The 13,544-nt window shown below is 41.5% G+C and overlaps 1 protein-coding gene across 1 annotated transcript; it reads right to left on the bottom strand.

Annotated features, from left to right (window-relative positions):
- Nucleotides 1–626: 626 nt before the first annotated feature.
- On the bottom strand, nucleotides 627–12,406 carry slc2a15b (solute carrier family 2 member 15b). Its single transcript, XM_055040947.1, has 12 exons — nucleotides 12,287–12,406; nucleotides 11,461–11,559; nucleotides 8,706–8,866; nucleotides 8,451–8,575; nucleotides 8,147–8,292; nucleotides 7,278–7,410; nucleotides 7,014–7,201; nucleotides 5,298–5,408; nucleotides 3,751–3,852; nucleotides 3,401–3,476; nucleotides 2,192–2,319; nucleotides 627–998 (listed from the first exon to the last, which is right to left on the bottom strand). Exons 1-12 carry the CDS (start codon nucleotides 12,329–12,331, stop codon nucleotides 771–773), a joined length of 1,542 nt encoding a protein of 513 aa, XP_054896922.1. The 5' UTR covers nucleotides 12,332–12,406; the 3' UTR covers nucleotides 627–770.
- Between the last annotated feature and the right edge of the window lie 1,138 nt (nucleotides 12,407–13,544).

The following is a 13,544-nucleotide window of genomic DNA, read 5'->3' as shown; positions in this document are numbered from 1 at the left end:
AAGTTTGCTTCGTGGCACTGACTCAGGGGAGCTAAAATTTAAATGTGCAGAACACTTTTCAGTTTTTTTTTTTTTTAAATTTGTGCAAAAATTGAAGAATGATGCATCGTCTCCTTCAAACTAACAACGGGGCTCAACTGCATGTTGAGCGATACCAGAAAATCCCAGTTGAACGTTTCAGTTGAAATCCAATAAAACATGACAAAGTTCAAGGGTCAACCCTCTAGTTTTACTCACTTATTGTTCAAAGCAAATCTGAGGACACTCACTGGTCTTAGTTTATGTTCAGCTCAGTATGCAGGAATTTGTCAGTCCTCAGCACTGCTTATTAACCTGAAGTCTTGTTTACAGGTAGCTAAACGTCTGTCTTTGGCCAATAACGGGCCAAACGAGCCCAACTCTCAACAATCCTGACATCATGTGGTGCTGAAAGAATCAAGTTAACGCAGTGGCTGAAAACATCTGAGCCAAAACTGTGACGCCTCCCCGGTTCCAATGACAGAACGGAGCGACCGTGGGAAACTGATCTGAATGTGACGAACACTTGAGCTGAAGCACATGACCTCTGCTCCATGACATGGACAAAAACCGAGGGATTTTAACAACAAACCGTAAACAAAAACATCTCAACGAAGCCAATATTTTATTATACTTTGTGTACATTTATGTCTCTTAAACTTGTTCAAGTAAAGCAGTCAATCTCAGGGCCGCAGTTTGTCATCTCACTGTTTTTTTTTTTTAACAGGAAGTTATTTTTCTCTTTCCACCTGTCACTTTTCGTCCGGGAGCCTGAGTGATCCGTAGCCGTTCATCAGCGCCAGTTTCAGGTGACTGTTTGGAGTCGGCTCCTCCTTCTGGACGCTGTTTTTGGTCGCAAACATCTGGCTGATCTCCAGGAAGGTTTTGTTCCTGGTCTCAGGAATGACCCAGATGGTGTACGCAGCGACTCCCCAGCAGATCGCGCAGAAGATCAGGTAGCAGTACGGGCCCGTTGCATCCTAAAAAGGCACAACGCAGAATAATCCAAAAGGGCACGGAAGCTGACTTCATTAACTTCAGCTACATTTGAAGTGTTGAAAAAGTAAAAATGTGTTTGACAGTCATTTTTAGACGTTCAGACCGGATTGTGTCAATTTTGTCGACCTAAATGACATTTGGAAATTTTGAGTTTATAGTGAAAATGTGAAACATTTTGCATAAACAAAAACTCTAAACAAAAAGTACAACCAGTTAGCAGGAAGATTAGCATCTATGAAAACAGAAAAACGTATCCATTTATTCACCCGCCCGCCCAATTCTTCTGGATCTGAAGGAGTTCCTTGGCCAGAGGAGATTCATGGTCCCCTCTTCAGCTGACTCCAGCTCGTTTCCTCGTAGCTGTCTTGCAGAACAACCTCATTTCTGTCACTTTTAAAGTCACAGAAATGACTTTAGTATAAATAGTTGTGTTCGTCACACAACTATTTATATCTCTAAACAATAGGTAACGATCATAGCGGAGATGGATCGGCGACCGAAAAGGTCTTCATTACCGCAAATGAGGCCCTAATCTGCACCTTTCACTCCATCCCACCGAGACACAGAGACTCTTGAACTCTTCTTCTGGTTGAGCAAAGCACGTAAGCGCCAGTGGACTGTGGTTTTCTCTCAGCTGTATTGTTTGCAGATGAGCTCTGCCTTCTCCACTTTTTGACGAACAGAGCCGAGCGAGATATTAAAAGCTTCATGTTTTAAACTTTAACATTTCGCCTCTAAGTTTCTCCACATCTTTCTCTCTGACCCGTCTTTGCTGTTACTTGGTCTTCATGATGCTGTTTGTTCACTGATGTTCTCTAACAAACCTCTCAAGCAGTCGGTTGCCATGTGTTTCAGATATGAACATACATGTAAAAAAATTACACAGATCTGTAAGAATGTCGTTCACAAATAAGAGCTAATTTGTGTTCATCTTACACGTAAAGTACCAGCAAAATGCACAGAAGTTTCTGGTTCTTGAATAACAAGATGTTTATATACATATGTAGAAAAAACATGACAGATCATTCTGGCTAATAATAAGTCATCTGAAACTTGTCCTCCAGGACCGAAACGTTTCAAACTGCAGTTTGAAATAGAAAAGTTTCAAACCATGATTGCACCTGAGGAAAACTGGAGGTGTGCATTGTCAAAAAGTCTGGATTCAGTTTCTGACCTCGAGGAAGGGAAAGACGAAGCCAATGGTGAAGTTGGACAGCCAGTTGAGGCAGCCGGCCACGGTGTAGGCAGACGGTCGGTGCGACTGCTTGAAGAGCTCGGCGGTGATCAGAAAAGGAACGCCGGCTGGAACGACAGGACGAACAAGTGGCCGTGTTAAAGTGGAACCCAGAACCTCTACATGCTGTTTGGTGAAATTTATAGGCTCGATCCGACTACACATCCAGTCACCACACAAATCCAATTTAATTACCCGGTGCTGTTATGAAATTAACACCTGCAACTTCATTCATCAAGTAGTTTATCAATATTCCCTCTCTGGCCTATTTACTAGTCTTCGCTCAAAATTAATAAATGGTGATCTAACAAAAGCCAAAGTGCTATTAAGTTACACTCGTTTCCTTCCATGTATTTCATTTAGTGTCCGTTATTGCAGGCAGGAAGATGGCCGACGACGTGGAGAACAGGCAGGCGGTAAGCGTTAAAAGACGGCAGCTTTGTCAGGACGTCTACAAGTGTCGGGGTTACATCAGAGGGTGGCCTTGCTTTAAACATTTCTCATTGTTAGATTGTGCCTTAGCCAAAGCTCTAATGATCATCTTCCAGAATGATGTCCTCATTATCTGTGGCTGCTAACAGCAGACAGAGGGGTTTAGTACTGTCAGATGAATAACTATAGGCCATCATTTGTCAACACGCTCTACGTGAGAGCAAGGTTTCCTCCGAAAGAAACCGTATTCATCACAGGGAAGCTTGTGAACAATGAGCCATTAAAGGTCTAATTGCAGGAACAGAGATCCTCCTTCTTGTTCTGTGGTATAGATTTTTGCCGCGTTGATGAATGACGCTACGTACGCCAGAATCGGCCCGATTCATCTTCCTCACGGGTCCGCTTGATGTGGTGGTAAACTAACGCCTCGTAATTCTCTTCCCTCGTCTCATCTAAATGGCTACAGGAATGGATGTAGTGTGGCAGCACAGATTTCCTAATTTACAAGAGTAATGAAATACAATATCTCTTCATGCTCTCCTAGGGAGGAGGCGGCGGGGAGGGGGGAGTGGAGGCCGAGTTTCTGCTGTTCCTCAAGCTTCCAGTAGGGAGCAGTGTCACCTTAAACTCGAGGGCTGCCTCTGCTGACGGAAAGGGTTCAGATTGAGGTCTGGGAGTGTTTTCTCCTTCTCCCGTGATGATGGAGTTTGATGTTACCTGGACCTATGCAGAATCCAGCGATGATCCCCACAACACAGCCCACACTGATGTAGCTCATGAAGGGAAACTGCGCCTGCAAAGCCACGGAAATTTGAGCACTTTCTAATGACTATCCATTTAATTGCACTCAATCATTTTGATTATAAGATACCAGAAAACCTAATTTGTACCATGTGGTGCTCCTTGACATTTACTTAATATGACACATAATTACTTTCTTGCTTGTATTGTTATTGTTTACAGGCACAAACAAGACAGGGGAAGCGGCAAATTAGACTTACTGACTCGAGTGTTCCTGTTTAGTAAAACGCACACAAGTTTTTAAGTTGCAGTCGTTGCAGACGTACCTGGAGGAGGACGGACACGGTGATTCCCGCACAGCAGAGACCCATGAAGAGGAACCCGCCGATAATCAGAGGCCGTCTGCCCACACGCTCGATGGCGAAACACTAAGTGAATGTAAGAGGAAGTGGTGAATGACTGGCAACTGTAGACAGATATAAAGGGCAGAAACAGCTGACATCTTCTGTGTTTTAAGGTCTGCTTCATAGCACACTTACTTGTGCAAAGGTCTTGAGTTAATTTTTGAATTTCTCTGTGTCAGCCACAATTTTTATGGTGGCACTGATAATCTTTTCTCAACATTTTGGGAAAAATAAGGCATTTAAAGCCTTTTCTTTGGACTTTGGCTGCTCTTTTCTATTCATTTTGTACAGTAAGAAAATATTTAGGATTATGTACAGACAAAAAGTATGCCATGCATTCGTTTTTCTGTTTTATCTCCAAAAATAATCCAGGGCCTAACTGCCTTTCAGAGGAATGTCATTTATTTTCTAAACTGCGGCTGATCTAGACTTATTCAGACACAAGAAGTAAATGTTTAGACATTTCATCAGCAATTACAGCTCAATTTGTTTTAACTCCTTCCACCTCGTCTGTTTTAAATAAAGAATAAAACAAAGTTTGATTGTCTGAAAAATTAAATTTCAACAAGAAATAGATGAAAACTTTGAAATCAGTGGATGATAACTCGACCCGCTCCCCGTCCATTACCCCTCGATTGAGGAACAGTTCTTAAACCTTGTTGTTGAACCGGTATAGTACAATAATAACAAGCTAAAATCCATCTGCAGTTAATTGACTGGGTTTCATGTCAGCCAGCAGTCTGACAGAGACGCTGCTCTCTCATCTTGCAGTATTGAAGGGAGGGGCTTCCTTAATTTCCTCATCATGACTGTCATTGGTTTTTCATTCATCGTTTGCCTTCAGTGCGATCAGAACAAAGTGTATTAGTCTTCTTTCAGCCAGCTGATTCGCAGTGTGCAACAACACAACGCCACGTTATTCGACATGCCAAAGGAAACTCTGTCACTCCTTCACTTTTTATGGCATCTAGTTAAACGTTTTTGAAACACTGAAATGACATAATCGAAGATTTCAGCAGTTTTAAAACACTAGGATGCACTAATACCAGTAACTCCGTCGTGCTTTATTTGGATCTGGATCCAACACTGAGATCAGATCATAAAATTCAGACGTTTTGCTGCAAAACAAGAAATAAAAGAACAATGAAGAAGACATTGCTTACAAAAATACAATGAAAGGTGTTAAAACCACTATTTTAAAGCACTTTCTAGTGGAGTTTAAATCAAGCTAATGTCTGCACACTTGATGAAACATAATTTGATTAATCATGCTGTACAATGTTGTGCAACAACTAATCAGACTTTTCAAAATTGTTTTCTACAATTTGCTAATTAACTCTGCAGTCACCATAACAATGTCACCAGAGGAGTTGACTTCATGTTGCAGTCTTGTCATGTCAAAATGATCTACTGTTAAACAAAGTCGATCACAGACTGGTAAACGTCGCCGCGCTGAAACGTCCGCTCACCCCCAGCATCCCAGCGATGACCTCTATGGCTCCGGTTCCCACCGTCGTGTACTGAATGTGAGGTTCTGGGATTCCCGCATTCCTGAATATTTCATTTGTGTAGAACCAGATCTGAAATCCAGAGAAAAACAGGAAGTTCGTCAGGACAAATCTGACGGATTAGAAACTCAGAATTAGATGATCTCGTTTTCTAAGGAGCCAAAACACCCCGTCTTGTTATTTTGCGCTTTCGCTTGATTCATTACGCCGATCGTTTTCATTAGTCCGACCATCACTTATGCGTTTGAGATTCTGCGTTTCATGAGCGCGGATCGCTGACAAGTGCTCCCCTTGAAATTAATTTGTGCGTTCTCATCAATCACATTTTACCAGAGCAGCATCCATCATTGATGAGGTGAGGACAGAAACGTGATCGGCTCAGTTCAACCCTGTCTTGTTGATTTAGTGACCAAACGTGTTGCATTTTATCAACTTAACAACTCTGAAGCACAAACTAATGCACAAACCGTGTGTCTGGTTACAGTGAAACAACATTTCCTTGTGTTCTTTTGAAAGAAAACGTCTTGTGGTTCATTTGCAAAATCTTTATTTTTTTCCCCTGCTATTCTTTTGTATCCTTATTTCTGGTGAGTTTGGGACCATTTTGCTGTTCATGATCCAGATCTGAAATCCAGAGAAAAACAGATCTGAAATCCAGAGAAAAACAGTTTGGGTCAAGCTCAGAAAAAGTCCAAACCTCATAACCTCACATGATATGAGGTTTGTTGTTACGTTACGGCACAAAGTGATGGAGCAACATGAAGTGGAACTAAAATAATGTTTGAGATTATGATCAAATAAGAAGTATGACATGCATTTTTTTTTACTGCTTTAACTCCAAATATAATTCAGCGCCACAGACAGACTACCCAATTAGTAAATAAAGTTGTGGAGAAATTCCTGGTGAATTCACATGTCTGGCAAATTAATTAGAAAAGCTGCCAAACTGTCCACGCTGTCGGTCTGAGATCTAAATCAAACTATTCTGCAACTTTCAGATCGCCCACTTCCTACAGTAATTTCTTTGGCACTCAAAGATTTCAAAAGTGTGGCATGCATTTATACTCGCCCTTCTCTACTCTGACGCCACTCTGTAAAATCTTTGCCTAAATGACCGCTGCACAAACTCAGGGACCCGGTTCCACAGGATGAGTGAGATATGATGATAGTTTCCGTCCTAACGTTAGATGAGAGCAGGCGATAAATCATTCACTGAAATGCATGTTTTGGATTTCAGTATGTGAAGCCTTGCAGAGTTCCTGCGTGGAGCAGCTGGGACCGAGCGACCCAGCAGGGAGTCCCCGCCCTGCTGGGAAATGATGCCACCGTGAGCCAGCATGCCTGGAGCTCCCATCCACACGAAGCAACGAGCGCAAAGATGTGCTCCACTTTGCGTTCAGATGGGTGGACCTTGTTAGGTGAGGCTGCAGTGAGACAGATAATGAGGCGTGATCGCGTCGCCCTCAGCTTAGTTATTCAGCGGGTGTAGTACTGTGCGACTCTGTGATGTATGGACAGAAGGGAGGAGCCCAGCTGGGACCTGCAACAGTCTGAGCTCTCGTTTATTTGTATTTATTATTATTTTTTTTTAAATGAGAAGTGCACAGAGCGACGCACTTCGCCCAAAATGAAAAAAAAACAAAAAACAACGAAGCTGCTGCTCTGTTCCCCACTCACTGCATCGATCCCAGACAGCTGCATCCCGATGTTGACCACCACGATGGTGAGGACCTGCCAGCGGACAGAGCGGTCCATGAGCAGGCGGCGGACAGAGAGGGTCTTGATGGAGGAGAGCGACCGTTGTTCCTCCTGCATCTCCTCCACCTCGGCCTGGATGTTTCCTTTTTTGCGGAAACACTTGAGGGCTGGAGAACAGACGCAGCTTCTGAATTTTACAGCACATAAAATGGAATTGGCAAAGGAAAAGACCTGACCTCTGACCTGAAACGGTCGCGGGGACGTTTCCCTTCTCGATCAGCAGGTACCGTGGACTCTCTGGAAACCATGGCAACAGCATCAGCTGGACCAAAGTAGGAAACAAAACGAGGGAGAGGAGCAGCGGCCAATGTTCTTCCTGTGTGAAGAAAAGACAAGAAAACAAAAACATTTTGCTTTTTTTTCAACTACACAGTTGTTTCCGTAAGAAATACATGAAAATTAAACACAATGACAAACAAAAAACTATTTTTTTTAAAGACATTCGTGGTTTTTCATGCAGCTTCTCCATAACTGCTCACATTGGTGTTCAGACTGAAAGGCCTGAAGGTATAAAACAATAGATTTGTTTGGCTGTGTGTCGTGAAATTGCCGGGGTCGAGCTCAAACTTCATGTGAACGTTATCTAGTCATAGATCCGCTTGTCTACATGCTTCATCAAGCAACTTAATTTTTAAGTGATATGTAAACATGTAAGCCCACACACTTGTTTGTTTTAGTGTTGTGAATTTATTATCTGGGTGTTAAGCTTTTCCTGTCATTTGCAAAGTTCAAAATTTTTTTGAGGAAGTTTCAAGAAAACTAACGACCAATTTATTCGTTTATTTGCCAGATATGGAGGGCCAGCGTCCTGCACCTTTTAGATGTGTTTCTACTTCAACACACCTGAGTCCAATAATGAGCTAATTAGCAGGACTGTGGAGAACCGGACTTCCAACCGAGACATTTGACCAGCGACACATGTAGAAGCTGCAGGACACCGGGTTCGATTGTCTTTGATCCCAGTTTTTTAAAATGTTGTGACAAGAATATGAATATTAGGAAAAAGAGTAAGAAGACAAGCTGACACAGACACAGTGCACAACATTTGGTACCTTTCCCAGCAGCTCTGAGAGTCCGAGAACCTGAGCACCAAAGACTCCCAGACAGATGTAGATACTGGGAACAAGGCCCAGAAACCCGCGCAGGTTCTTGGGGGCAATCTCTCCGAGGTACATCGGCACCACGCTGAGAGAGATCCCTGAAGAAAAACCATAAAACATGGGATGGACATGTCACACCATGTGCTCACATAGAGGGTGAGAAGTGCTTCTCACCTTCAGCCTTTTAAAAACTAACTCAGATACATGAACCTGCACCGAGAAATGAGCGAATGTTTTCTGTTTTCGTTTGGCCTACCTGAATGCACCCCTGTGATGAAACGACCCGCGATGACCATGAAGGGATTCCTGAACCATCTGCTGAAGCCCATCAGAGACCCTCCGATAAACACCAGCGTGGTGGACCGCACCAGAGTCCCTTTTCTGTTCAAACACATCACCTGTCACCGCTCGTCGCTCATAACCATTCTCAGGCTTTCAAAGACCGTCAGCGAAAGAAAGAGACATTTTCACAAGCAAAACAGGCAAATAATCCATCTGCATCCACACTGACCTTCCATATTTAGTGACAAGTTTGCCCACCAGCAGCGCACCGGTCATCCCGCCGATGGCAAAGATGGACACGGTGAGGGAGTATAAGACTGTCAAGAAATGCTCGTCGGGGATCCAGTGATGTCGCTCGGTTAGCGTCTCGTTGTAGAAGGCCTTGATGTACTGGGAGAGGAGAAATCATTTTTATAACACTCCAAACGGCACTGAATCCAAAGAGTACACGGCTTCACACCGAGTCGAGCACCAATCTGATTCATTTCTTCAACAAAGCTGCCAAATTTGAGTGAAACAAAAAGTCCTGAGTCTTTCACTCTGTCTAAAATTTATCATGACGCCCTCCAGCATTCCTCAGATTTTATACAGCTGTAGCTGAAACTGCACCGAGGAGAAATGAAACTCAGTCTCGTTTTACTCTGGAGATTCAATTCATTTATGTGACATCAATATGAGGAAGACAAATCAGTAGATCATTAGATGTGTTATAGAACAAAACATGTTTTCTGTTCATTCCATAAAATAAGAAATGTGTCATAAGATATATAGCAATTGAGAGTGACATCAGCTTTTTAAAACAAAAAAGAAAGTCAGGATTTTAAATTAAAAGACAACATCAACATTAAAAAACCTACAGTGATTAAGATTCTAACAAAAGATTTACATAAAAACCTCGGATCAATAAATTCATGTTTTTCAAAAAACTTCCCTCGGCCTGCAGCTTAAAACTTTCCACTTTGTGGGACTTAATGATATTTGTCTTTTTGTTAGGTGTCTAAGTTTAACCAGTAACTTATTGACTGTTTTTACTCAGTTTGTGCCTCATTTGCTGTTCTGTCTTCCTGTTTTCCCCCCACAAAATCTCCTGGGCCTGAGCTTCTGCTTGGTTCTGTAAACTGTCTGCTGCCTGCATAAAATTTAAATATACTGAAAAATATACATCCAAAATTGTGTTTTAAATCAAATAGGCTGAAATTTTGGGACCTCGTAACATTTAAAACTGAACAATTCATGTTTAAAGGGGGAAACCATCAACTTCCACACAATATACAAAAACTATTTTGTGACAGTTATAATTTAAGAAAAGGAAATAAAAAACAAAGAGTTTTTGTTTATCGATGTGTGGAGGAGATTCAAAGAATGATGAGTTCAAAAAAGTACAAATATAAACCAGCTTAAAAAACTCTTCAAAAAATTGAGATTGTTGGAAAATATGTTGCATAAAACGAGTGACCATATTAAAAATGTTTCAGTTATTGTACACTTGAAGATGATAATGTGACATTTAAGTGATGTGGAAATAAATTAAGTTTCTCTGGTGTTTGGAGGTTTTATATGTTATCCTTTTTGAATGGATAATATAAAATAGCATGTCAATTGGGCATAATAATTTGTTTTAATTAAAATTTTTTTCTTGTTTTTACTCTTTGTCTGTAAACAAACAGTAAGAAGTTCACATATGTTCAATTTACCGAGGAACATTTGTTTCCTACGGCGGATTTAATTTCTCTTCTGCTTCAATTGGTTCCTTAGCTTGAGGAAAACCTCGAGCCCCAACATCGTCTTATGACGTTATTATCAAACTTTACAAAAATTGTTGCATTAAAAGCATCGGCATGGTGATTCCTGAAGAGCCAAATGAATTTTAAAAAGTCCCTCTCAAAGTGCTCGTCGTGTCTCCTTTTGTTTTTAAGTGAAGAATGGCGGCAATCTGAAACAGAGTGGAGTGAACCGGTCCTGCTTCAGATTCAGTGTCGTCCTCGTCAAAACAGGAATGTTCACAGCTCAGCTGCTGCACCGCAGCCAATCAGACAGAGAAGGAGCAGAACAGAACAAATGATGGATTAGGAGCCGAGGAGCATCGATGACACGCCGACGCAGCCGCATGAGGAACACGTTACAGTCTGCTCTGCAGAAAATTATCAAAACTTACAGGGATGACTTGGAATAGTGATGCTGTAACCTTTGGTCAAAATCTTAAAAGTTTATGTTTGGTTGAAAAAATATGTTTCAAGTCAAAAATGAAAAAAAAAAAAGAGAAAAATTAAAGGAGGAATAAATATTTAACTAAAATTAAAGTTGATCTGAATTGTGTGAAATTACAACTAGACTCTGTGCATCATTGTTTGTCTTGTCAAGAGGAAGGATACGGTTTTACACTGCAGAAGCTCAAACTCTTACCAAGTATTTTGTCTACTTTCTAGTGCAAATGTGTTAGTGCACCTTAAAGAAGACAAAACTAACTTAAAAGTAAATTTTCAGCAAGAAATAAGTTTGTTTTCAGTCGATCATTCATTAATATTGATGAAAAAGTATTAATTCCACTGCCACCTTTTAAGCAGGTAATAAATGAAGTCAATATTAAGAAATTGTTGATTTAAAACAAATCCATATCTTGCTGAAAAGTAACTTGTAATTCCAATTATTTTAAGTAAGATATTTGCACTTGAAAGAATGTTTTTTTTTTTTTTTTTTTGCAATGTAACATTTATTGAGGTCACTGTTTTCTCTTTTCTAGGTCTCAAAAACTATTTTAGCCTGTTCCCTGCAAAAAAAAAAAAAAAAAAAATAAATAAAAAGTGCAGCATTTAACATTGTAATGATTGGAGGCCCCCAGATCCAATCCAAATCTGTAACACTGTAGAACTGTGGGCCCCACAGTCGTCCTGAGTGGCTGCAATTTTCAGGGCCTTGACAAACCACTGAGATAAAATCCACTGGCCCAAAGATCCTGTGACAGTTTTGAGTGCTGTGAAACCAACCTCTGCAGGCGAGTTGACGACGGCCAGATTGAAGCCGTAGAGCATGGAGCTGCCGAACGAGGCCAGGAAAGCCACCGCCAGCAGTGACCATGTGAGATGCTGCAGAGAGGAGGGCAAAGAAGCAAATGAGGAAAAAAAACAACAACAAAAAAAACTGTGACCTGTACTGCACATTTTCCACCATGGAGAGAAATTTTACGGCATCATGTGGCTGCCATACAAACATCTGACCTTTACAAATATTAAAGCGTGAATCATCAAGACTTTATTTCCATGAAACAAATCATTGTGACAGCTCACAAACACTTGTGAGCTTAAAAAGTTTCTGTTGTTTACATCTCGATCACACGCAGCCTAAAAATATGGCATGAAATCTTTTCTGAAGTGAAAACTTTTGCCCTCGCAGGGGCAAACGTCTCGTGACGCTCTCTTCCGATTTTGAAAAAGGACAAAGCAGGTCAAGATCTGTAAGAGTCTAACTTTTTCCCAACTTTATCTGTCCATTCCTTTAGATGTTGGGGAATGACACTAGTGTGGGTGTGAATGAGGGAAAAGTAGGCTGACAGAACAAAAGCTGCTCAGTTCTTCAGATAAATCTAATTTGGGTCTAAATTGAGGACGTTTCGAGCTCCGACTAGTTCAGAGGAGACGACGCTGAGAAGTCAGCGGCAACCCGAGCATCGGACGCTCGGCCTCGCCTCACCACTTCAGCCTTCCTCTCTGGCTGTGCTGCACATAAGAAGTAATCACTTCTGTCACACAACAAACAGCTTACGTTTTTTTTTTGAGAAAATATGAGCTCAGTGACGAAGCGGAGGGAACTCACCCCACTGATTTTTGCAGCATTTTCCTTCAACAACTCCTCTGCCATTTATGTCATGAATAATTCCCCCTCTGGTTTAATCAGCTTGATGGCGACGAGGAGCAGCTCATCGAAGGGACCCGTGAAAACCTCTCACTCCGTGTCCCATTTGTAGATTCCTCCCGTCGCTCATGTGGCGCAGAGGAGGCGCTTCCCCGACGGAGGGCGGAATCGGACGACTTATTATCAAACTCCTGATCCGTTCCCAAACCGGCCCTGAATTGGTTCCACTGCATCCGGTCCATTAGAGATCACATGAGCCCTGTGGGTCATCCTGAAGAGCAACACCGCTGGCAACAAACAGCTAATAGTGGAAAAACTTGGCTTTTAATGAACATTGAAGGCGGAGAATCAGCAAGACAAGATGCTGGAGAAACTGTCAAAAGTTAGCAAAAGATGAACTGTGAGTCAAGTGAAATTAAAGCGGGATAACAGATAAGTCACATTAACTGTGATTCCATATTTACTAAAGTGTCATCATTATGCGTAACTATATATTACATATATACATGTGTGCATTACTGAATTAATCTCATGTTAAAGTGTTACAGTGATATTCTGTTTTTTGTTCGAAGCAGCACATTTTGACTCTGAAATGATAGATTATTTCACCTAAATGTCGAGTTTCCTCCGCCCAAGACTGAAACCTCTAAATGAAGGGTCAGTACATCACCAACCTGATGGATTCTGAGTTTATTATTTGTCGCTCTTCTCTCTGAGGAGACGTCAGTCTCCAGTCCTGCCTCCTCCATGAATCTCGCACTGAAGTTTATGCTTCTGATTCTAATGTGTGACTTCAAATCAAATACGGTGTGGTGAGAACAAACACAGCACACAAAACTGAATTCAACATGATCTTTGGATTTTCTTCACATTTATTTGAATCTACAGCCGTGAGTTATATGTTTGTCGTAATAATTTTGGTGCTCGTGGTTTTATGTCCTGATCAAACCCTTCAGTATTTTCTAGTTTTTCTCTGGTTGTTCCTTAGTTTGTCTTGCTTTCTGCTCTCCTCTCACACCTGGTTCTCCTTGTTTGTTGCCACACCTGCTGCTCATTTAGCTAATTACTCCCCCTGGCCGCAAAAAGGCCTTTTTTTTTGTATCGCTGAATAAACATTTGCTTAGCTCTAATCGATCTGCTTGTCAGAATTCAGGTTCTTTCTTTCTGACTTTTGCATTTGCATGGAGCTTCTTTGTAACAGGTGCTGATTTTTGACCGA

Source organism: Poeciliopsis prolifica, unplaced genomic scaffold (assembly GCF_027474105.1).
Source record: "Poeciliopsis prolifica strain line A6 unplaced genomic scaffold, Auburn_PproV2 SCAFFOLD016, whole genome shotgun sequence".
Classification (NCBI taxonomy): domain Eukaryota; kingdom Metazoa; phylum Chordata; class Actinopteri; order Cyprinodontiformes; family Poeciliidae; genus Poeciliopsis; species Poeciliopsis prolifica.
The sequence above is the reverse complement of the archived record's forward strand: the minus strand, read 5'-3'. Positions and strand labels throughout refer to the sequence as shown.

What these genes read in the sequence shown, in the direction of transcription:
- slc2a15b (XM_055040947.1), bottom strand. Translation starts at nt 12,331, where the DNA reads ATGGCAGAGGAGTTGTTGAAGGAAAATGCTGCAAAAATCAGTGGG. An exon ending in CATCACAGGGGTGCATTCAG is followed by an intron (nt 8,293 to 8,450) that starts GTAGGCCAAACG and finishes GTTTTTCTTCAG; the next exon opens with GGATCTCTCTCAGCGTGGTG. An exon ending in TCTCAGAGCTGCTGGGAAAG is followed by an intron (nt 7,411 to 8,146) that starts GTACCAAATGTT and finishes TTCTTCACACAG; the next exon opens with GAAGAACATTGGCCGCTGCT.